We start from the raw sequence: 26404 nt of genomic DNA, 5'->3' as shown, positions 1-26404 counted from the left end.
CATAGTAGACTCAACATTGGATTTCACCTCCTTATCCAGCCATGTGCTCGAGCTCCGTGTTCCCTCCCACAGTCTGATCAGCAGAACTATAGTGGAGGCATCGAGTATCCATGTGCGCTGACAGTATTGACTGTCAGCACGCGTTGAGAACAACACTGGAAACAACATTGAGTGGTATATGTTCCACAATGTTCATTTGCGGTAGAACCCCTGGGGACCACCAAAATCTGGTTTGGTTGTCTGTAGTAACTGGCTTGGGCGTGTTCAGATCAAACCCATCAGGAAGCCGTCACTGCACACTGCCAATTATAGGCAGTGAAGCATTTCTCAACCGGCAGCTGCACACTGCCTATGATTGGCGGTGTGCTGTGCCAGCTTCCTGGCAGGTTTGATCCAAACACGCCCGAACCCATTCTGAGTTGTCTGGTTGGCAACCACTGGCTTTGACAACGTGTTCCTTTGAAATAAAAAAAGAAAACTGACCTTTCAAGTAACACCTTCCTGCTGTTGCTAGTACTTAGAATATGGAATTGTTGACACAAGAAGAAGCAATAGTAAAACTAGCAAATGAGTAAATATTAATATTAATTAATAATTAAGACCTGAAAACCATTTAAGAGTCAATGATATGTTCCTTTCATGGGTAATTTACAATAATATAATTTATAGAGGTAATGTCCTTAAATCACTGTGTATCTCACCCACTAGGACCTAAAATCTTACTTTTAGTCCTCTTGCACACTGCTACGTGAAAGCACTAACCATATTTTTCAGGCATAGTCATTTTTTTACTGATCTAAATGTAGCCCGTTGTTTTCAATATGCCTGTACACCCAGGCAAGTAAACACCCACTGCATATTGATCAGTAAAAAAAAAAAAAAAAAATTAAAAAAAAGTATATTTGCATGTATACTCACAAAAACTTGCAAACGCCATGCTTCCTGCTTGTGTGTGCATACTCGGAAATACACAAAAATACTCGGAAGTGATATACAGTCCATCCTCACTTTTTTTCTGCCAGGAATGTCTGATGCTCATACATGAGTACAGAGTGCGAGAGGCTTTATTCTCTTGCTTTAAATAGTTCATTTGACTTTCCCCAACCTATAGCCTGCAGAGAGTATATGGGAAAGGTAGCGTAGTTTTTCTATATTGGTTGCGAATAAATTCTGTCTCCAAATCACTTATTGCTTCCAAAGCCTTTGAGTATAGAACCTAGTATATACTACATTTCTGACCTTCCTATAAATCCATAAATTGACTACACCTGATAAGAAATAAAAGTGCTATTAAAGTGCCCCAAAACCCCTTAAAAGAAAGGCTTTATCGGGAAGTGCGGTGCTGCCATAATGCAGTGTACAAAATACATGTATAATGGCAGCTGCTGCAACACACACACACACACACACACACACACGTCACTATGCTAAACATATGTACAGATTGATGCGACAATGCACAGGCATGTCAAGACATCGGTAATCCTTTAATCCTATTTATTTTTGTCATTTTCAGCTCCAACAGTGGCAATAATTTATTTAAAGGGTTCACCAGTTCCTTCTTTCTTTCTTTTATATGTATGTATATATGTATCCATCACTAGCAATATGTCTTAAAATAAAATAAATACAAAAAAACTTTGCTCTAAGTAAAAAAAAAAAAATCATAAATGAAGGATGCAACACTCTGTCCAATACAAGACAAAATAAAAATATACAGCAATAGGTGTGCTATCCCTTTAGGAAAAAAAATAAAAATCAGTGAAACAAAATATATGTGAATAAATACATACACCATAATATGAAGTGAAAAAAAATCATAAATTAAATTTGTGACAAAAACAAAAATCAGTGCATAGCTCTTATCATATGAATAACAGTTATGTATATGCACACAATTCCAATTCACGCAATGTGAAATGATATGCAGTCCACTGCTTCCTTCAGTGCATCATACTACCAGGTGACCTCTATATTATAAGAGATCTGCAGCGCTTGGGATAATGGATATCACAACCAACACAGAACAACCCTCGACGTCATTAGAAATCGTAACCTCAGGAGAGTAGAGAACAAGGACAGACCATCATGTGATACCGCTTAAAAATCCATACATTTCATTAAAAGACAGGTATTCACAATGTGTAGATAAAGAGACCAAGCACATATAGCCCTACCGCTATCCAACCCCTCTGCGTGATGACATCAAAGGCCAGGGCTTAATATTATGGCCATCATTAAATTTGGAATCTACCTCATTATTTACCATCATTCACAATACAGCAGAGAAAGAATCTTCCCAGTCTGGATTTAATAGAGTAATTAATGTAAATGTCAATTATGCCTCTGAGAAAGAGTTAAAGCTGTTAAGCTAAATCCTACATTGAAAAATATCATGTGATTTCAAATAAATCTGTTGTGCCTTGAAACAGCAGCAACTACGGTTCTATTTCACATCACCTTGTAGTCTTTTAATAAAGCATGGAAAATTAGATATATGGTAGGAACATAGCTTTTGTCTCCTCGCCATCTGTTGTGGAATATTTTTGTCTCTGTCTATGTGTTTATGTGAATACACAGGCCCTACCCATTAACACACTAGAAGATACTGTACACTGCTGCAAATCGGTCGTTCATCAGTGTCCGTTTGTCCATGTTCACCAGTCCACTTTGTTTATCCATGCAAATGAGTTTGTCCATTTGCATCTGTCAGCCTCAGTTGGTATCTGTCAGCTTCAGTTGGGTTATATGTCTGTTTTTTCACTTTATTACATTTGTCCTTATTGCCTGGTTCAAAATAAATGACAATTTGTTCTTTAAAGCAGAGTTCCACCTAAAAATAGCACTTCCGCTTTAAAGGAAGGTGACCCCCCGACATGCCACATTTGGCATGTCATTTTTTTGGGGGGGGCAGAAATCCTCTTTTTTAGAAGTTTTCAGGTCCCGCTTCCTCCCGGGGCAGCGGAAGTAAGTTCACCTCTTTCCCCTCCCTCTCGGCGATTGCCTGGCACAGTGCGTGCCCGGCTGTGAAGCCACAGCCGGGTGCCCACAGTGACAATGCCGGGGCCACAGAGAGGAGATGGAGACGAGCGGGGCTTTGTTCCCCCGCATCGCGGGATCCTGGGACAGGTAAGTGTCCAATTATTAAAAGTCAGCAGCTTCAGTATTTGTAGCTGCTGACATTTATTTTTTTGCTGGAACTCCGCTTTAAAGATTATCTCGCATTACCGTTTTACCAGCTTCAGTCACTGTTACTGTAAACCTATCAGCAATTCTGTGTCTATCTGCACTAATATCAATCACTCAGCCCATGATTACCAGCTAGAATGTCAATGTCAGTCACTTGGTCAATAAAGTAAGATGGTGGAGTGCTGGACTCTGGCCTAATGAGGCAATCTTGTACTGAGGCAGCTCTCTGGACCCTGAGGGGCTCCAACTTGGCTTTCAGAATGATAGTTTTAGACAGAATGAAAGGAAGACAGTTCTAAACTGTAGATGACAGTCCAGATAAAGTTCTTTATCTATCATGTGAAACAAAATTTTAAATTCTTTATAAAACTGTACTACATTTGTAGGCTTTGCTTATATACTGCACTCATATTCTGCACAAAGCACTAAATGCTTTGATTATATATTCACATTCTTTCGACTGATAAGAAGCTATCCTGCCCACACTTGTAATATGAATGTGAGCATGGTTATAAAAAATAAAAAGTAAAATGTGCCGAATAAATAGAATAGTTATTTGGAAAGATGCTGAGTGTATCATTTTGTGTCTATCCCCTCCTGTAGTAGTATTTTTTTGGAACCACTGAATAATATAAGGATAGGAGTTGTTATTTCTGGTCTTTTATGAAAATATTTATTTTGGTTGTCTTGGAAATTTTATAGATAGACAAGTTTTCGTTGTTTTGCTGTGAGAAATGCTTCTTCATCAGGGCTTGAATAATGTTGGACAGATGATAATATGAACGCTGGCTTTGATTAGCAGGATGGCAGCTCACTGGTCTAGCAGCTGTTTGGCAAATCAGCCAAGAAATGTAAAATAATTACCTTTATGTTCACATATAGGTAAAAGGTAACTGGAAAAAGATTGAGGTACCTGATAAACGAGAGCTGTGTGTCCTTCTTTCGGAGTCCATGACGAAGATCAGTTAGAGACTTTAACTTGTCCGCTGACCCATGCTGGATATCTCTAATCAGGTGTAAAACCTTGGAAAGTACAAAATGAATCACAGGATAACCTTTAAACAATTTGCTAATGTACAGTATCTCACAAAAGTGAGTACACATATTTTATTCTATCTTATTATGTGACAGCACTGAATAAATGACACTTTGTTACAATGTAAAGTAGTCAGAGTGTACAACTTGTAGAACAGTGCAAATTTGCTGTCCCCTCAAAATAACTCAACACACAGCTATTGGTGTCTAAACCACTGGCAACAAAAGTGAGTACACCCCTAAATGAAATGTCCAAATTGGGCCTAATTAGACATTTTCCCTCCCTGGTGTCATGTGACTTGTTAGTAGTACAAGGTCTCAGGTGTAAATGAGGAGCAGGTGTGTTAAATTTTGCCGAGTTTGTGCAGGTCCCAGGACTGGCTGTTGTAATGAGCAGGCCAACTTACTTCGTGTTTTAACACTTCTTTGTGTAAGTATAACCTTTTTTATACTATTAAAATGTCAAAAGATTTTATACCATGGAAGCCTTATTTCTTTTGGGGCTCTTATGCAATTGGGCTCTTCCTTGAGCGGTGGATGCTCTGCAGCGTGATCACCTGAATAAAGGCCCTGGCTAGGTTTAGCCACAAGAGGGAAAGACTTTCCGTAATAGGAGGTCATAAGGAGCTGGAAAGGGGCCATCCTTATGCGGTGGGGTCCTTTCAGGAATTCACACACCATTTGGGTGAATGTTTAATGCCACGTACACACGACCAGACTTTGACAGACTAGGTCCGACAGTCTTCCCTAAGGACTTTCGACGGAGTTCCGACGGACTTTCCAAAGGAACGGACATGGCCGCACACAATCTCACCAAAGTCCGACGGATTTGAACGTGATGACATACGACTGGACTAGAATAAGGAAGTTCATAGCCGGTAGCTGCCCTAGCATTGGTTTGTGAGTTCCGGCCGAAAAATTTGAAACATGTTCTATTTCCAAAGTCCATCAGATTTTTGGACAGCAAAGGTCCGATGGAGCCCACACACGATCAAATTGTCCGATGGATTCGTTCCGTTGGACCTTTGCTGTCGAAAAGTCCGGTCATGTGTAAGCGGCATAAGCGCACTGTGGGACATATTGGATTCCTTATCACTTTACGGACTACTTTGTTGAACTGTGTTTGCATTTATTTTTTCTTCCTTTTTTAATTTATAGGGCAACTTTAATTTGGACTACCAGTATTCCAACATGATAACCCCAAACACACCTATAAGACAACCACTGCCTTGCTAAAGAAGCTGAGGGTAAAGGCGATGGACTGGCCAAGCATGTCTCCAGACCTAAACCCTATTGAGCATCTATGGGGCTTCCTCAAATGGAAGGCGGAGGAGTGCAAGGTCTCCAACATCCACCAGCTCCATGATGTCGTCTGGAAAATAATGGTGGCCACACAAAATATTGACACTTTGGGCCAAATTTTGACATTTTCACTTATGGGTGTACTCACTTTTGTTGCCAGAGGTTTAGACATCAATAGCTGTGTGTTGCGTTATTTTGAGGGGACAGCAAATTTACACTGTTATATAAGCTGTACACTCACTACTTTACATTGTAGTAAAGTGTAATTTCTTCAGTGTTGTCATATGAAAAGATATACCGTATTTATCAGCGTATAACACACACTTTTTCCCCCTTGTGCGTGTTATAAGCCGATCCCCCGGCGATCTTCACTGACTGTGAGCGGAGTGATCGCCGCCGAGATACACAAAGCCGAGTGTACTCGGCTCTTCTCAGCTCTGCTCACAGTCAAGCCTAGTCCGCCATTGGACCTGTGTTATGTCCATCATAGGGCGGGACTGGGTGTGACTGTGAGCGGAGTCGAGTACACTCGGCTTTGTGTATCTCGGCTCCCACCAGTCCCTGCGATCTCGGCGGCATTCGCTCTGCTCCAGCAAGTCTCTGTGGCGCCAATTTTAAATCGTCCAAGCGATGGACACTAGGGGCAAGGCTGCACTGACACGGCTGCACTGACATGGCTGCAATGGACACTGATAAGGCTGCATTGATGGGCATTTAAATGTAAGTTTTTAAACTTCCCTCCTAAAGTTTTTTTCCTTAAAATTCCCTCCTAAACTTGGGGTGCGTGTTATACGCCAATAAATATGGTAATAAAATATTTCGCAAAAATGTGAGATGGTGTAAACACTTTTGTGAGATACTGTATATGCAGGCTTATACAATGTGTAGAGTAAAATATATTTCAAAAATTTTCAGGAAATTTCAATAAATAACCATCATAAAAAACTATTATAAGGTAATCCATGGCAGCCAAATCCAGCAGGTTTTACTCAATGTTTTGGCACAATTTTATTCTTTAAAGAGAATCACAATCACATTTTGGGTTTTCCTAATCCTGGCTATATTTAGGTCATTGCCTAAGACAGCCATAAGGGATGGGGTTGCTAACTTTTCAGAACTGTAATGCTCGGAATAGTGAATATCAGTTTAACAGTCTTCAACTTTAAAAACAATGGCAGCCCTTATATTTCTATCCTCACAGTTTCTATTAAAGAACTAACAAGGTGGTGTTTTTCTTCGTAGGGCTCTTCCGGTGCTCTCTGAGGCGGACCGTATTAGATTAGATGCCCCCATTACGCTTAAGGAGGTACAGACGGCGGTGGCTACACTCCAGTCGGCGAAGACCCCGGGCCCGGATGGGATTCCCGCGGAGTTCTATAAGACGAATGCCGATGTGGTGGTGCCACAGTTACACGCCCTCTTGCTTTCCATGTTACGGGAGGGGGAGCTACCGGCCACGATGTCCGAGGCGATCATTGTGGTGATTCCCAAACCTGGCAAGGACCCGGGTCTGTGCTCCTCCTACCGACCAATCTCACTACTTAATGTCGATGCTAAAATTGTCACTAAGATCCTAGCCACCCGACTCAATTCGGTCATTCTAACACTGATTCAGGGGGATCAGATGGGGTTTATGCCGGGTAAAGGCACCGACATAAACCTCAGACGTTTATATACTCACATATCCCTGGCTGCAACTGAGGACTCACAGAAAGTCGTCGCCTCCTTGGACGCCGAGAAGGCGTTTGACTCGGTTGAGTGGCAGTTCCTTTGGAAAGTCCTGGAGAGGTTCAACTTTGGACCCCAATTTATATCTTGGGTTAAACTGCTCTATAGAGCTCCCACTGCCAGGGTGCGCACTGACGGCCTATTGTCTGAAAGCTTCTCCTTGGGTAGGGGTACTAGACAGGGGTGCCCTCTCTCCCCGGCATTGTTCGCACTTGCCATTGAACCCCTAGCAGTGTTGTTGCGTGACTCGGTGGAATTAGGAGGGCTGTGGGTTGGACCGGTGTGTGAAAAGATTTCGCTTTATGCGGACGACACCCTCCTGTATCTCCCGGATGCCTCCGCTGCGCTGGACACGGCCCTCGGGCTCATTGACGAGTTCGGCTCCCTATCGGGGGTACGTATTAACTGGGACAAGTCTCTGCTATTTCCCCTGTCTCCCGCTCCCCTGGTTGTGTCTGCCCGTACCTCTTTGCGGACGGTAGATAAATTTCGCTACCTGGGCATAGAGGTGGGTCCAAGGAGTATCTCGCGGATAATGTCTATCCTGTCCTCCGGAGCCTGATGGATAAGTGCCAAGTGTGGAAGGCCCTACCCCTCACCCCGGTGGGGAGGGTCAACCTGCTTAAGATGACGTTTCTTCCAAAGTTTCTTTATGTATTTCGTAATACCCCAGTTCCGATCCCAAACTCCTTTTTCAAAAAGATAGATCAGGTGGTGTCTACTTTCATTTGGGCTGGGGCGACCCCGAGGATAGCGCGAGCTGCCCTCCAGTTGCCTCTGCCCCGGGGGGGCCTGGCCCTTCCCTGCTTCAAGGAATATTACTGGGCGGCTGTACTGGTCACGGTGCGGTGGTGGTTCCGGCAGATCCGCTCTAACCCATCTGTTAATCTGGAGGCGGCGATTCTAGGCTCCCATGCTGAATTGAGTGCCTTGGTATACAAGGGACCGGGGGCTCGCCCTGAGGTCACCACCCCTATGCGAACTACGCTTCGGGTCTGGACTCAGGTTGCGGCTCGGTTGGACCCACACGCCGCACTGTCACCACATACTCCACTATGGGGGAATCCTCGACTGAAACATCTCCAGTCGGTTCCTGATCCGGCTCTATGGACTAGATATGGTGTCACTACTCTGCAACAGGTGATGCCTGGGGGCTCCCTCATTCCCTTTGATTCCCTTAGAGAGGACTGTCAATTCCCCTCCAGAATGATTTTTCGCTATATACAGCTACGCCATGCCCTTAGTGCTCAATTTCCTGCAGGAGTAATCCTCTACTCTAACAATGTTGAGAGATTTCTTTTGGCCCCGGATGCGGACCGTGTTCTATCGTCTCTCTACCTTAGGATTTCGATGGAGTCGCCCGGAGGGGGAACTGGGCTCTTCCAGAAATGGTTGGCGGACCTCCCCACCCTGGCGACAGATGATTGGGAGGAGGGTATACAACAGTATTTGCCGCTGATGATCTCGGCTAAGGACAGGTTCATTCAGTTAAAATTCATCCATAGGGCATACTATACCCCGCAACGCCTGTCCAGAATATATCCGGGACACTCGGATAGGTGCCCGAAGTGTACTACCACAGTGGGCTCTTTCTTGCATGTAGTATGGGAATGTCCGGCTATATATCAATTTTGGGAGGGGGTGGTACGGGAGATCAATGAGGTCGGGGGCCTCTCTGTGGGCCTGGACCCGGTAGTCCTACTGCTAGGTGTGTGTGACAGGGTGACACCGAACATTCATCGTCAGTTGTTTGTGTTCTATGCAGCATTTTACACCCGAAAGGCTATCCTCATGCAGTGGAAGAAGTCGGACCCACCTAGTATAACTCATTGGAAGGCTTTGATAGATGCTGCCCTTCCGTTGTATAAGCTTACTTATATGAGTCGTAAATGCCCCAAGAAATTTACTAAGATCTGGGGTTGCTGGGTACGGGAGTGAGACACTAGCCTGTCCGCTCCTGTGCGCGTGGTCCTCAGGTTTCTGGAACCCTCCCATTTCCAGAGACCCCCCTTTCCATCCTTGTTATGCTTTGGAGTGGGAGTCTATATATATGCTCGGTCTCTTGCCCTGGAAATCTGTGGAAAATACACTCGAGTCCTGCCCCTTTAGATAGTGGCTCGGGTGGGGGGGAGATATGCTCCAGGGACTGTGACTGCTGAATGTGTCTATATGAAACATGCTAATGTATGAGTATGATGTGATGACTCTCTGAGTTTTCTTTTCGTTTCTACCTAATGCTTGATATGCTGTAGTTTCTATGTAAAAAGGAAAAACGAGCTGTGATGTATTGTTGTATCCGTTTTATGACCAATAAAAACGTTTCTGTTAAAAAAAAAAAACAAGGTGGTGTTTTTCTTGCAGATTTAAATCCAAAGCGACTCAAGGCAAAGCAAATGAGACAAGCTGATGCACAAGATGAATGCCAGTATGAAATACAGAGCCACTTATCACAAACGCTGTCTGCTTGGCGTTTGTGTAAACGTAAAGGTTTTAGAAAGTGCACCTTTAGGAGTGAATCAAAGACTTATACTTGCTATGAAATGATATGTGGCATTTCAGATGAAAGAATCAAAATGCTTTAGGCCTGATTCTCACCCATGCATTTTTAGTGCTTTTTGCATTTTGCAGATTTGCACTACAGTCCATTTAACATGGTTTCCAATGGAACACAATCTGTAGTGCAAATCTGCAAAATGCAAAAAGCACTAAAAATGCATGGGTGTGAATCCAGCCTTACTTACTTAAAACTCTTAAAAACCTAACAGCACAATGAAGGTACTGAACAGGTAGCTACTGGTACCAGTACCTTTACATGACCCCTCAAGAGGTCTCAAACCATTGCAGGTTGCAAAACTTCCATCATCCCTCATCTTCCTACAGACCCATTACTAGAATGAGCAGAATTACTGGATAACAGAAACATGATGGAGGATAGAGGAAAGGAGTCAACCATAAACAAGAGCAGCACGAGTTTCAGGACCCCACTGGAGCGGTCATGGGTAAAGATGTGTGCAGGGTCTCCTGCATGTCTACACTGGACTTGCAGTCTATCAAACTCCTTGAGGGCAATTACTGGTTTGCTTTAAATGAAAAAAAAAAAAAAAGAAAAAAAAAAACTGAAAAATTCAATATTGTTCCTGCCAATTTAGAACAGTGCTAGCCAAATGAGGCCCTTTGCTTGCCTTTATCGGGCCCTTTCATCCATCCACTGACACCAACAAAAAGGGATACTGTTCCTCCTACTGACACCAAAGATGATGTATTATTTAATCTTGTCTGAAGGAAGGCTGAAGGAAAGTAAACGGCCCCTTGTTAGAAAGTTTGGAGACTTCTTATTTAGGACATCAATGCTTAACGAACCTGCTGTTCAGAGAGGAATTGGTGCTGCAGATTTTCTTCCAGAAATTCTTCATCATCAGTGTGATCCCGCAGTAACCTTTTGCTTATTAGCTGCTGTTCTCTTCGTGCTTTCCTTAGGGCTAGTTGAACAAAAATACTATTATTGTTGCTAAGCACAGAAAAGTCATAATTACAAGACTAAAGCAATAGTCCAATTTGCTTAAGCCGACCATAGACGGAACGATTTTCATACAAAATCGCTTGAGTCCCTCATCAACACAGTCAATGTGGAAATCTCCTCCCTCTGAGCCATTGTGTTCTCCTGGCAGGTGGGCAGGGGAAGCCATCCCCACCAGGAGAAGACTGTGATGATTGTTAGCAACTATAACAGCCGTTAGCAATAATAGCATATAAAATCAGACAGGCTGGTTGTACCCAAGTTGATCTATCGATCAACTTTGGTATATTCAGCCTACCCATATATGGTTTGAATCTAATCAGTCTATGGCTGGCTTTAATTACACATTTTTAGGAGTAACCTACCTCTCACTAACAGCAATAAAGGCCCATGTTCTATCCCTTGCCTACTCTATCTAAAACAAACAAAAATGGTTTTAGAAGAAGTTGTACTTAAATGCCAGAACAGACACTGGCTAAGGCTGGCCATGCATTATACAATTTTCCTTTAGATTTACCAAAACCGTATATTATATGAGTTCCAACCTAAACACTTTCAATTTGTATGCAACCAGGCAGTCCCTTGCACTAGATAGTTGAAGGTAAATCTAAAGGAAAATAAACAAAAAGATTGTATAATATATGGCCAGCTTAATGCGGAGCTACAGCGCTCCAGGTCCCCCCTCCCCCCCCCCCCCAAATGTAAAGTCAGCAGATACAAATACTGTAGCTGCAGATTTTTAATATTAGGACACCTAATTCGGTGCCCAGCTGAATTTCTGGTCATTGCTCGGGTGCTGCCGCTGCCATTCATTGTAATGGAATCCGGAAGGGAACCCTTCCGGCTTCACAGTCAGTTCCCTACTGCGCATGCGCGAAAGGCAAGCATCCCGATACTTTTGATAATATAGTGTAAGTAATTTTCTCCTTCACTGATGTGCACTGATGATGCTGCACTGTTTGGCACTCATGGGAGTGCGCTGATTATCAGTGTAGGTGTCCCCTGTGAGAAATCGCCAGTTACCGGCTCTCTTCTCCTCACACTGTCACAGCGCGTTAGGAGAACACCACCGATAACTGCCACATCTGTGTACACTGATCAGCTGTGATTGGATTGATCACATGGTAAAGGGATGCTGTGACTAGCCCTTTACCTGTGTCCTAAGGACACAGCGGTCACAGGACACGCTGATGCTATGCCAATTACCTGCTTCTCGGTCTCTTCGCTGTACCCTTAACTCTTCCAATCCCAGGTGTGATTTCTTGCCAAGCTTTCTTGTGCGCCACATCTTTTATCATAAGTGTCGCACTCACATAAATAATCCCGCAAACATTCTTTCCTGCAAAGAAAATAAAAACAGCAACCAAAATATCAGTGGAAAGCTGGCCACGTACCATATAAAGTCATTGGGTAGTACATATATTATCAAACTGCTAAATAATCTTACCTTTGTGTATGTATAAAGCTGGGCACCCTGGTACCAGTTTAACCTATACAATAGCATACAGGAGGAAAATATATAACTCTGCCAACATATTCCCCTCTCCAAGATCTTTAGAGTAGCCCATAGATTATTCGATTTTCCACAGCAATTGGAAGGAAAAAAAAAATCACTTGTTTCCCCCATCAATGCTGTCAGAGTTGAAGGAAGAATGCCTCCCTCAGCGCTAATGTGTTCTGCCGGTGAAGGGGTGGGGGTAATACAATGATTACTTCTGGCCTTTTTCCATGCCCATGGAGCCACAAATTGGCCATGTGAAGTCTTTTTGTTAGGTTCTCAGCTTTAAGAAAAAAAATATAATGTTTTCGGAACTATAAATATCTTTGTCTAAACTTGCATATTTTAGTATGTGTGAAAAAAAAAGGGCTGACAGTGAAAGGGTTAAAAACAAACAAATAAGAGATGCAAATTCAGTGCTCTGATGTATGAAGGTACAAAACAGCCAAATAACAATTTCTTTGTGAATGACTGACCAGAGTTCAGAGTGTACAGAAGATGCTCATAGACATGGTGAACATTTCCCAGTACAAACAAATGTTTCATGTCTTTGGGCCAATGTACATCAGCCACAACTTTATGAGCACCCATCTAATATTGAGTAGGCCCCCCTTTTGCCACCAAAATAGCCCCGACTCATTGAGGTATGGATGGCACATCTCTGAAGGTATGCTGTGGTATCTGGCACCAAGCCATCAGTAGCAGATCCTTTAAGCCCTGTAAATTGCGATGTGGGGCCTCCATGGATCAGACTGTTTTTTCCAGCACATCCTGCAGTCAGCATCTTAAAGCGGAGATCCACCCTAAAGTGGAGCTTCCGCTCATTGGAACCCTCCCCCCCCTCCAGGCCCACAATTGGCACCTTTCAGGGGGGAGGGGAGGTGCAGGTACCTGTACAGTACAGGTATCTTCACCCACTTCCGGCGTAGATTCTGCAGAAGCTACGCCCCTTTCCCGCAGAATCTACGCCCCTTTCCGAAGGTCCCCCGCTGCCTGCTGGGAAACACACGGATCCCAGAGACAGCGGGGACCATCCTTATTGCGCAGCGCGACTCGCGCATGCGCAGTAGGAAACCGGGAAATGAAGCCGCAAGGCTCCACTTCCTGATTCCCATACCCAAAATGGCAGCGGCAGCACCCGAGAGACGATCGAGAGATCGGCTTCGGTGCTGACATCGCGGGCGCGCTGGGCGGGTAAGTGTCATTATTTTAAAAGTCAGCAGCTGCAGTATTTGTAGCTGCTGGCTTTAAAAAAAAAAAAAAAAAACGGCGGAACTCCTGCTTTAAACTCCTTGTTGTGTTTTTGAAACTATTCTTTAACCATTTTTGTAGTGTGACAGGGCACATTATCCTGCTGAAAATGGTCACTGCCATCTGGGAATACGGTTTCGATGAAGGGGTATTCTTGGTCAGTAACAATGTTTAGTTAGGTGGTGTGTGTCAAAGTAACATATGATATGAGGGGGAGATGATCAACATGTACAAATACATAAGTGGTCATATAGTGAACTTGGTCTTGAGTTATTCACTTTAAGGTCATTACAGAGGACTAGGGGGCACTCTTTACATTTAGAGGGAAAAATATTTCATCTCCAAATATGGAAAGATTTCTTCACAGTAAGAGCTGTGAAAATGTAGAATAGACTCCCTCCAGAAGTGGTTCTGTCTAGCTCAGTAGATTGCTTTAAAGGCCTGGATTCTTTCCTAAATGTACAGAATATAACTGGGTACTACTAACATTTATAGGTAAAGTTGAGCCAGGGAAAATTTGATTGCCTCTCGGGGGATCCGGAAGGAATTTTTTCCCCTGCTGTAGCAAGTTAGAGCATGATTTGCTGGGGCTTTTGGCCTTCCTCTGGATCAATTGTGTATATGGGATTGTATGATTTTTTTTTTTTGGTTGAACTAGATGGTCTTTGACTAATTACGTAACATTCACATGAATGGTCTAAAGCAGTGGTCATCAACCCTGTCCTCAGGGCCCACTAACAGGCCAGGTTTTATGTATTACCTTGGGAAGATGCAGACTAGAATACTGCAATCACTGAGCAGCAAATGATATCACCTGTGATGTATTTCAGTTATCTTGAAAACCTGGCCTGTTAGTGGGCCCTGAGGAGAGGGTTGATGACCACTGGTCTAAAGGACTAAAGGTTTCCTAAAAGAACATTACCCAAACATCACACTGACTCTGCCATCAAAAGAACATTGCCCAAAGCATCACCCTGCCTAGGCCAACTTGCCTTCTTCCCTAGGTAAGTGACATACACGTATCCAGCCTTCAGCATGAAGTAAAATAAAATACGACTCATCAGACCACTCAGGCCACTTTCTTGCATTGAAATTAAAAATGTATATGGCTGCTGGTAACTACCTTGATATGAAGTGTACAGAACTGAAACCAAAAGTTACCAGTGCCTAGGTAATAACTGTAATATAAAGTCTGCCCAGCAGCTGCTCCAAATGCACTCCCTAAAATGTGCACACAAATAATTACATGTGATAAGAATAACGAGCAGCACTTCCTCAGCCCCAAACCATGACCAAAATAAAACAAAATTTGACATGTAAATATAAAAAATAAATACAAATTCATAAATCACTCTGCAGTATGGCAAAGATCGGGGAGGAACAGCTGTTCCGAATCCGAAACTTTATTTTTATGCAACTCAGTTGCAACACCTAAGTGGTGTAGGATCACCAGGTGATTCTGACCAGATCGATGGCCTACTGCGAACTGGAACAAGCATTTCTTCCATGCTGGCGGGTTTGGAGGTGGGCCTACCCCACTGTCATCCTCCTAAAAAAAACTCCGAACCACTCTCAAGAATAGTCTAGGGGTGTCGGGATTCCTTATGGAGACCCTCCTATGGGAAAATGTTAATATGGCAGAGATATGTCATCTAGAAGGGTTTCAATTATGGAGAGCTGCTGGTATTTGCAATATTTCCCAAATATTCAATAATAATGTGCTAAAATCCTTTATGGATATTCAAACAGAATTTAACTTACCCAAACACCAATTCTACAAATATCTCCAATTTAAGACATGCTAACCAGACACAGGGCCATACATCTACATTAGAGCTGCAACTAACGATTAATTTGTCTGTCGACTAATCTATCGATTACTTATTCGATTAGTCAACAACTATCCGATTTTTTTTTATTTTTATGAATCTAGTGTTTTTTTTTTTGATTAGCTAATTAATCCTTTGGATAACCTTGAGAGTATTGTATTGCAGAGTATTGTATTGCATTAGCTGGCAGAGTATTGTATTGCAGAGTATTGTATTGCATTGGCTGGCAGAGTATTGTATTGCAGAGTATTGTATTGCATTGGCTGGCAGAGTATTGTATTGCAGAGTAATATATTGCATTGGCTGGCAGAGTATTGTATTGTATTGCAGAGTATTGTATTGCATTGGCTGGCAGAGTATTGGCTGGCAGAGTATTGTATTGTATTGGCTGGCAGAGTATTGTATTGCAGAGTATTGTATTGCAGAGTATTGTATTGCAGAGTATTGTATTGCATTGGCTGGCAGAGTATTGTACTGCAGAGTATTGTATTGGCTGGCAGAGTATTGTATTGGCTGGCAGAGTATTGTATTGCAGAGTATTGTATTGCAGAGTATTGTATTGCAGAGTATTGTATTGGCTGGCAGAGTATGGGCTGGGTATGGAGGGATGGCTGCTTCTATCCGAGCTCTCCCCTCCACTGCACAGATCAGTACAGAGAGGGGAGAGAGAAACCACAAGTGGTCGCTCCGTCGGAGCGATCACATTGTAAATGCCTGGGTGTAGAAAGATGGCCGCCGCTTCGGAGCTAGGCTCTCCTAAGGCCGAGACCGCAGAGCACTCCTCGGATCGCGGCAGGTGCCGATCCGAGCGGGGTGACCCGTTCGGATCACGGATCGGTGACGATTCGTTGCACCCCTAGGGACGGCGGCACGGAGGGGGAGAAGAGAAGAGAGGGGGACAGCGGCACGGAGAGGGAGAAGAGAGGGGGATGGCAGCTTGGAGGAGAACGGGAGATACGGAGCACTGTGACGCATCGACGCCCTGCACGCACGTCAACGTATTTTTGTAGTCGACGTAATCCATTACGTTGACTCGTCGTGGCAGCTCTAATCTACATTAATACTATCTAGCCACCCACTAATAGAAGACATTTTTTACAGTGAAGAGAAAAAGGGCCCGATTTCACATATATACTCAAGCCTACTGGCAACGGCATGGGACCCTGCGGCCCTACCGTGTAGAAGGGGGTGGACAAAGGACCTAGGGGAAATAACTGACGAAACGTGGGAGCTATGCTTGCAATCTGGGCCAATTACATCAGCATCTCAGTCACATAGACTATCTCAATTATTCTTGCTACATAGGACATACCGTACAGCCACCCAGTTGCATCGTTGGGGAAGGAGAGACACCCCTCTCTGCCCTAAATGTAATAGGGACGAGGATTCTCTAATTGATCTAATCTGGAGATGTCCCAAACTACACCGATACTGGGTCGAAATAACTGAAGCAATCTCTACAGTTTACCAGGTTAGGATCCCTCTGGACCCCATGGTGTGTGTACTAGGTGCTATCGATGAAGAAATCTTTCCCTCACCTTCCCATATAGCAGCGATCAGATTGCTGTCAGAAAGGTGGTGGCCAGATTCTGGCTATCCCCTCACACCCCCACGGAAAAACAATGGGTGGACTAGGTTAATTATATCCTTGTTAGGGAGCATCTAACGTATCAGGATAAAAATGCATCTCACAAATTTTATTCCATATGGCAAGTCTGACTGGAATCTCCAGGACTACTAGCAACCTCGGAATTGGTTTTGCACCAGCTATTGCAGATGTGAAATATTATGACTAAAAGCTAGATGTCTAGAATATGATGATTATTATTCAGGATTTATATAGCGCTAGCAATTTACGCAGTGCTTTACAATATAAAAAGGAGACAATACAGTTACAATACAATAAAATACAAGAGGATTAAGAGGGCCCTGCTCAGAAGAGTCTACAATCTAATAGGGTGGGGCAAGTGGTACAAAAAGGTTATAACTGTCGGGAATGAGCTGATGGAAGTCGTAGGAGATTAGTTGGAGACGTGATAGGCATCCCTGAATAGATGAGTTTTCAGGGATCGCCTGAAGGTAGCAAGAGTAGGGGATAGCCGGACTAGTGGAGGTAGCGAGTTCCAGAGGATTGGAGAGGCTCTGGAGAAATCCTGGAGATGAGCATGGGAGGAGGAGACGAGAGAGCTTGAGAGTAGGAGGTCTTGAGAAGAACGGAGGGGACGATTCGGGTGATATTTGGAGACAAGATTGGTGATGTAGCTCGGGGCAGAGTTGTGAATGACTTTGTATGTTGTGATTAGTATTTTGAATTTAATTCACTGGGTGATTGGGAGCCAGTGTAGGGATTGGAGGAGAGGGTTGGCAGACACTGAGCAGTTGGTAAGGTGGATAAGTCTGGCAGCAGCATTCATGATAGACTGAAGAGGAGATAGCCTATGGAGAGGCAGGCCAATGAGAAGGGAGTTGCAATAGTCAAGGCGAGATATAACAAGGGAGTGAATGAGGAGCTTGGTGGTTTCATTTGTTAAAAAGGGCCGAATTTTAGAGATGTTACGGAGGTGAAATCTACAAACTTTTGACAATGATTGGACTTGGGGCTGAAATGACAAGTCAGAGTCTAGGATTATACCTAGTACCCTGGTGTGAGGGGAGGGCCTGATGGTTGCATTGTTGATTTTGATGGAAAAGTCATGGAGGGGGTCATGTGCAGGGGGGAATATTAATAGCTCAGTTTTAGAGAGATTTAGTTTAAGGAAGTGGTGTGACATCCATGCTGATATGTCAAATATCAAGTTAGTAATGCGAGAGGAGACTGAAGGATTGAGGTGAGGAGTAGACAGATAGATTTGGGTGTCATCGGCGTATAAGTGGTATTGGAAGCCATGGACGGTTATCAAGTGGCCAAGGGAGGCAGTGTAAATAGACAAGAGAAGGGGTCCAAGAACAGAGCCTTGGGGGACCCCCACAGAAAGAGGCAATGGAGAGGAGGAGACAGAGTTGTACGTGACACTGAAGGAGCGCTGTGATAGATAGGCAGAGAACCAGGATAGAGCAGAATCTCTGAGGCCAAGGGAATGTAGTTTATTGAGGAGGAGCGGGTGGTCAACAGTATCGAAGGCAGCAGAGAGGTCAAGTAGTAGGAGTATGGAGTACTGGCTGTTGGTTTTAGCAGTTAGTAGATCGTTAGCGAGTTTTAGTAAGGCAGTTTGGAAAAACTGCATGGAAAACAGATGGAGAAATTACCGTAAGAGCAGGTCAAATTTGAGCGATTTTACTATCTGTTAGGCCCATTGGCCTTCAGTTTTGCTGTGTGAGTGGGATGGTGTTACCTTACCCACTTGATTTTTCCTTTTCCTTTCTTTTCCCATCAAGATATGTCATTGGACTATATGTAGTGTTGTGGATGTACACGTTGATCTTTAAATCACATAACTTGATGATCTGTGAACTAATTATATTTTTTCTAAATCTCTGTTTTGCTGCTGTTCTGCAACATGTAATGTATTTGGTACGACACAATAAAACTTTCTCCGATTTAAAAAACAAAAATAAATTCATTAATAACAGATATTCCCAGAAAAAAAATGTGCTCCAATGTTAGTGTCCAAAAGCACTCTCCCTAAAGTCCATATGGTTACAAAACAGTATGGTGATCCCACGTGCCCCACGCAACGGTCAAACTCACCAGAGAGTAATGACCTTAGGCTATAAATCGGGTCAAAACACACCAATTTAAACATAGGATGCCTCAGTACTGCATCAATATTCCCGGGACATAGCCTGTTATGCTGGAGATGTGGTATCCAGACTGGCACACTACTCTACATATTCTGGGACTGTCCAAAGCTGGCCTCATTCTGACAACAGGTCATGCAGATTGTTTACAATCTTGCAGACGATTCACTTTATGACAATTCGGCAGCAGTTCTCCTAAACTTGACCCCAACGTCCAGTAAGCGATACCGTAAATCCCTGCTGAAAGATCTCCTGAATGCAGCTAGAGCATGCATCCCCAGCATGTGGAAACAGCAATCTCCATCTATGGTCCATCCACTAGGACGGAGGAACACAACACATGCTGGCTATACTAAGACATGTTCCAGGTTTTCAGATGAATACTTGTCATAGTGACAGTGAGTGTAAAGTCTTCTTTTTATTGTTTTAGTTAAAAATAACAAATATGTTTATACTTAGCTGCTCTGTGCAGTTATTTTGCACGTAGCAGCCCAGATTCTCCTCTTCTCGGGTCCCTCTTCGGTGCTCCTGGCCCCTCCCTCCGGCTGAGTACCCCCACAGCAAGCAGCTTGCTATGGGGGCACCTGAGCAGAGCCACAGCTCCCTATGTCTATTCAGACATGAAGCCGCAGCACGACCCAACTCCCTGTCTCTCCTCATTGGCTGACTGACTTTGAGTGACAGCAGCAGGAGCCAATGGCACCACGCTGCTGTCTCAGCCAATAAGGAGGGGAGTCCAGGGCAGCCAAGACACTACTACAACATTGCTGGATCAAGATGGGGCTCAGGTAAGTATTAGGGGGGGCTGATGCACACAGAAGGCTTTTTATCTTAATGCATAGAATGCATTAAGATAAAAAAAAAAAATTTATAACTTCTGCCTTTACAATCAATTTAAGCAGCTCCCTTTATGGAATTTTGACACCTCGTGCCGTGGACCCAGCCAAATCTCTTTGCTCTTCCTTCTCTCGTTTCCTACTCTTACCTCTCCTTCTTACTTCCTACCTAGGAAGTCGTCCTTTTTCTCTACTACACAGAAAAAATCTTTCGGTATGCATTGATCATTAGGTGCTGTTGCTGTGAGGATTGGGGCTGAGAGCCATATTTTGTGCATCATCCAAGTTTTGTTCAGTACCTGCTAGTTAGTGGTTTTCCTTTTTTTTTTTCTCCCGGTATGTTCATGACAAATAAATCTCTCTATTAGCCCTTGTACACACGATCGGAGATTCCGACGGAATGTGTCCGATCGGAGCGTTTTGTCGGATATTCCGACTGTGTGTGGTCTGCATCGGACTGTTTCAGTCAGAATATCTGTCAGACCAAATTTTCCATCTTGCCAGAAATATTTTCCGACAAAATGCTCCGATCGGACATACTCCGATCATGTGTAGAGAATTCCGATCGGACAAAGTGCCACGCATGCACAGATCAAATTCCTACACCAAAGCTATTGGCTACTAGCCTGAACGTAGTCCCGTCCTAACGAAATAACGTCATCACGTTCTGAACGATCGGATTTTCCGACAACTTCGTCCGAACGTGTGTATACAACAGTTTCGGACAAAATCCGACGGATTTGGTTGTCGGAATCTCTGACCGTGTGTACAAGGGCTTAGTCTTCCACCACACTACAGGTTATAAAATGGGATATGTTTGTTGTAGAGGCTACTGCCCACAGTTTACAGATACCTTATATTGCTGTACTGGAACCTTGTTTATTAATTTGTTGATATCCATTGATTCTTTGATATCAATGGATTCCATTGACTATGGTACGTAATGCCATACTATTATGTTCAACCACATGCCTTAAAGGGTAATTTCACCTTTACAGAAAATCTGTAAGGTGAACTTACACTGGACCCCCTGTCCCCTGGTCCCGCTGACCTGGAGTCCCTTGATCACTCGCTGTGAGACATTGGGTCCCTGCTTCACCGGTCGGGGATTTGAAATCCCTGTCGCTAAATTTCCTAAACGTTCCTCGTAAAGGTACGTATAGGTAGCACTCTAATTGGTCGGCGCCATCACATGTACGGCGCCGACCAATCAGAACTCATCTAGCCCATCCTATCAGCATTGGACAAGAGGAGGAAAATCCACAGGATTTCAGATCCCTGGACTGGTAAAGCGGCAACCTGATGGTCACCGCTTTACCAGTCCAGGGATCTGAAATCATATGGTCACATCAGTGATCGTGGAACTCCAGGTCAGCAGGACTGGGGGCAGTGGGGAGGGGGTCCAGTGTAAGTCCACCTTACAGATTTTCTGTAAAGGTGAACTTACACTTTAAATAAAGAATTTAAACAAAAGGATTCCACAACATGAAGATTCCTACCACTGGGACCCTCGCCTGTCATGAGTGCAGTTCCCATGTTTGAGCTGAATTATGGCCACAGAGCCTGAGGTGGAGAGTCACAATCCTGTCCTGGTTAGTTCTGGTCCTTATCCTGAAACAATGAACATGTTTATATTTCAGGATTATAGCCTGAGTCATTACTCTCTGGTGAGTTTGATTCTCACATGGGGCACATGGCATCACTATACTGTTTTGTACCAGTACAAAGCTTGAAGCACTGAGCAGAGAATCTGTTTGGCCCCATGTGGACTTTTTGGAGCACAAGATTGTGTTTATGAACACTAACATTGGAGCACTAGAATTTTTCTGAGATACCATATTATTGAATTTTCTTATAATTTTATATGTATTTATAAGTTTGTGGCTGAGGAAGAGCCGCTTATTAATATTAGCGCATCTTCTTCCATTGCTCCGTGGCCCAGTTCTGATGCTTGCGTGCCCATTGTAGGCACATTTGGCTATAGACATGGATCGGCACAGGAACCCTGACCGGTGTGCGGCTACGCAGCACCACGCACAACAAAGTAAAATGTCCACAATATGTTTACTTGCTGCCTCACATATTCTACCGACTTTCAGATATTCAGCTATTCTAACAAGATAGTCAATGTTATTCAATTTAAAGGGTTCTCCACTCTGAAAAAAAATCAAAGGTCAGAAGCAAGGATGAGCTCAGGCTTGTTCACACACTCCATGTGCAGAGCCCGCCAGGAAGTCGGTGCAGAGCTGTACTAATCACAGGCAGAGAGACATTGCCCCAATGGGTGGCTGCAGAGATCAGGGAAATGTCTCACTGCCTGTGATTAGCGCAGCGCTGCATGTGGCGTGTGTGAACACGCCGGAGCTCATCCCTAGTCAGTAGCTACAAATCTTGTAGCTGCTGACTTTCAATAACAGGACACTTACCTATCCAGGGATCCAGAACCATCCTCACTCAGATTTCTTTCTCACTAGCCTTCAGCTTCCTGGCACCGGCATCTTAACTGTGGGCAGCTGGCTGTACTGCTTGCAACTTCACAGCCAGCTGCCCACCGCATAAACCACGCTGTGCTTTGTGAATGGTTTTGCAGTCTTCGGAGACTTGTCACGTGTCCCATATGACTGCGGGCAGGGAGGGGGAAGAGAATAACCTGTCCAAACTAGGTACCTGTTCCATATCCCCACCAAAAAGAATTACCTGTCATTTGTGGCAGAGGAGGGGGGGGGGGGGGGTTGACTTAAAGCGGAACTTCGCCTTTTGAGTAAACCTCCACTTTAACCTGTCCATGGTTAAGGATGAGTTCAGGCGTGTTCGCAGAGCCCACGTGCTGAGCCCGCCAGGAAGTCAGCGCAGCGCTAATCACAGGCAGTGAGAAATTGCCCCGATGGGTGGCTGCAGAGATCGGGCAATGTCTCACTGCCTGTGATTAGCGCAGCGCTGCGCCGACTTCCTGGCCGGTTCTGCACATGGAGCATGCGAACACGCCTGAGCTCATCCTTATCCATGGTCATAAAGTTAAGGCTGATTGGTGGAAATCTATGCATTGTGGCACCATTCATCCTGAATAGCTCCCCGATGTACTAAGGCAACACAGACAACTGCATGGCAACATATCATATTGAATTGTGGCAAACATTTGATGACGTATAATTTTTTTTTTTTATGTTTTGGTGCATCGTAAGCCCTTTCATGTTAATGGAATGCCCTAATGCAACGTGAATTAACACACAGTATATATGTAATTAGGTCATTAGTGTCTCTCCAAAGCACTATGCAGTTTTATTACAATCAATCTGTATATAGCAATAGAAACGCATTTGTCAATTGCTATGTAACTCCTTAGCTACTATCTGCTAAATAATCGTTTTCTCTTAGTTCCCTCTCACCAGCACTGCTAGATCTGTTCTTCTTTATTCATGAAGTCAGGATATTCAGACATACCTTCACACATATGCTTCCTAGGTTTATGTCTTGTTACGATCTGTAACAAGAGCCTAACACTGTCTAGAAAAAGTTAATGGTGGCGGCCATTTTTTTGTAGACTGTAAGTCATTGTAGCCTACGAGACTGGCTACTATAAAATGGTATCTCAACAGCAGACAAATTGGTAACTACGTGGGAGCTCTATTGTTTATGATGTGAAATGCCTGTGTAGTGTCACAGTTTGCTGCCTATCACAGGATGGTGCGGAAGTGACGTTGTTGCGTACTGCGCATGCGCGATGCGTTCCAAACGCTCGCGCCGTGCGTTCCAACATAGTTTCGGCAATACAGTTCAGCGAAACCATCACATAATGTTACGGAAGTGATGTTACACACAACACAAACACGGGCCACGTTGTTGCGTACTGCGCATGCGCGATGCGTTCCAAACACTTGCGCCGTGCGTTCCAACATAGTTTCGGCAATACAGTTCAGCGAAACCATCACATAATGTTACGGAAGTGAAGTTACACACAACACAAACACTGGGCCGTTCGTTACAACACTAATACTTCCCTTGTTACCTAGTAGGTTTTGCATTGCTGGGACTTGTAGTGCCTATCCTGAGCTACATGCTTCAATGTTCAGTGTCCTCATCCCTATCCCCATGCTTCAATGTTCAGTGTCCTCATCCCTATCCCCGAGCTTCAATGTTCAGTGTCCTCATCCCTATCCCCGAGCTTCAATGTTCAGTGTCCTCATCCTTATCCCCGAGCTTCAATGTTCAGTGTCCTCATCCCTATCCCCCTGCTTCAATGTTCAGTGTCCTCATCCTTATCCCCGAGCTTCAATGTTCAGTGTCCTCATCCCTATCCCCCTGCTTCAATGTTCAGTGTCCTCATCCTTATCCCCGAGCTTCAATGTTCAGTGTCCTCATCCCTATCCTCCTGCTTCAATGTTCAGTGTCCTCATCCCTATCCCCGAGCTTCAATGTTCAGTGTCCATCCTTATCCCTGTGCTTCAATGTTCAGTGTCCTCATCCCTATCCGCAAGCTTCAATGTTCAGTGTCCTCATCCTTATCCCCATGCTTCGATGTTCAGTGTCCTCATCGAAGCAGGGGGATAAGGATGAGGACACTGAACATTGAAGCTCGCGGATAGGGATGAGGACACTGAACATTGAAGCAGGGGGATAGGGATGAGGACACTGAACATTGAAGCTCGGGGATAAGGATGAGGACCCTGAACATTGAAGCAGGGGGATAAGGATGAGGACACTGAACATTGAAGCTCGCGGATAGGGATGAGGACACTGAACATTGAAGCAGGGGGATAGGGATGAGGACACTGAACATTGAAGCTCAGGGATAAGGATGAGGACACTGAACATTGAAGCACAGGGATAAGGATGAGGACACTGAACATTGAAGCTCGGGGATAAGGATGAGGACACTGAACATTGAAGCACGGGGATAAGGATGGACACTGAACATTGAAGCATGGGGATAGGGATGAGGACACTGAACATTGAAGCATGTAGCTCAGGATAGGCACTACAAGTCCCAGCAATGCAAAACCTACTAGGTAACAAGGGAAGTATTAGTGTTGTAACGAACACTTCCGTAACATTATGTGATGGTTACGCTGAACTGTATTGCCGAAACTATGTTGGAACGCACGGCGCAAGTGTTTGGAACGCATCGCGCATGCGCAGTACGCAACAACGTGGCCCGTGTTTGTGTTGTGTGTAACATCACTTCCGTAACATTATGTGATGGTTTCGCTGAACTGTATTGCCGAAACTATGTTGGAACGCACGGCGCGAGCGTTTGGAACGCATCGCGCATGCGCAGTACGCAACAACGTCACTTCCGCACCATCCTGTGATAGGCAGCAAACTGTGACACTACACCTGCCCATTCCATTTCCTACATGGGAAGGGGAAGATGACATTGATCGTTTGAATGTTTTTATATAGAAACTGTTGTGATTTGCACTGAAAAACAGACAAATCATGTATACTGGCATACACATTGCAGACAGACTTTGTAGACAACCTTTTATCTACAACCCTTTAGCTCCCCATAGGGCTTCATGCACACTGGGGCTCTATTAACCACGTAAGGACCGAGCCTCTCTTTTTGAGATTTGTTTACAAGTTAAAAACATTTTTTTTTTGCTAGAAAATTACTTAGAACCCCCAAACAGTATACATTTTTTTTCTAACGTCCTAGAGAATAAAATGGAGGTCGTTACAATTCTTTCTGTCATGCCATGTTTGCGCAGCTGTCTTACAAGCACACTTTTTTTGGAAAAAATACACTTTTTTAAATTAAAAAATAAAACAGTAAAGTTAGCCCAATTTTTTTTATATTGTGAAAGATAATGTTACGACAAGTAAATTGATACCCAACATGTCACGCCTCAAAATCATGGAATGACGACAAACTTTTACCCTTAACCACCAGAAGAATTTACCCCCTTCCTGACCAGAGCACTTTTTGTGATTTGGCACTGCATCCCTTTAACTGACAATTGCGCAGCCGTGCGACGTGGCTCCCAAACAAAATAAATATTCCCCACACATATATAGGGGGCAGTGTAGGGGCTAAGTGTGTCCTGGGGATTGTTTCTAACTGTGGGGGGGGGGGGCGTGGGTACATGTGGCACGTCACTGATCTCTGCTCCCGATCACAGGGAGCAGAGATCAGTGACACTGTCACTAGGCAGAATGGGGAGATGCTTGTTTACATTAGCATGTCCCCGTTCTTCCTCTCTGTGAGACGATCGCGGGTATCCCTGCGGCAATCGAGTCCGTGGGACCCGCGACCCGACTCACGGAGCTTGCCGTGGGCGCGCATGTGCGCCCTCAGCCCGCCTCTCAAAGGGCAACATACAGGTACGTTAGTTTGCCCGTACGAGCCCTTCTGCCAACGTATATCGGCATGAGGCAGTCGGCAAACGGTTAAAAATATCCATAGGCGATGTTTAAAAAATTCTGCAGGTTGCATGTTTTGAGTTACAGAGAAAGTCTAGGGCTAGAATTATTGCTGTTGCTC

General features: G+C 44.2%; 1 protein-coding gene across 3 annotated transcripts in view; it reads right to left on the bottom strand.

Moving 5' to 3' along the window:
* The window catches only part of TMCO6 (transmembrane and coiled-coil domains 6), a 55357-nt gene extending 31858 nt beyond the window's left edge, over positions 1-23499 (bottom strand). The window contains exons 1-4 of one of the 3 annotated variants that reach the window (XM_077474138.1): positions 23365-23499; positions 11978-12110; positions 10615-10733; positions 4103-4212 (exon numbers count right to left, since the gene is read on the bottom strand). In XM_077474138.1, coding sequence (XP_077330264.1) covers positions 4103-4212; positions 10615-10733; positions 11978-12059 — 311 coding nt within the window. In that variant the 5' untranslated portion in view covers positions 12060-12110; positions 23365-23499. Of the gene's footprint in view, positions 1-4102; positions 4213-10614; positions 10734-11977; positions 12111-23309 lie in introns of those variants that run through there. The other 2 variants (XM_077474137.1, XM_077474139.1) reach the window with 2 other exon arrangements.
* Between the last annotated feature and the right edge of the window lie 2905 nt (positions 23500-26404).

This window comes from Lithobates pipiens, unplaced genomic scaffold (genome assembly GCF_037356315.1).
Source record: "Lithobates pipiens isolate NorthernLeopardFrog02 unplaced genomic scaffold, aLitPip1_a1.2 Scaffold_8, whole genome shotgun sequence".
Lineage (NCBI taxonomy): Eukaryota > Metazoa > Chordata > Amphibia > Anura > Ranidae > Lithobates > Lithobates pipiens.
This window is presented reverse-complemented; position numbering and strand designations above follow the sequence as displayed.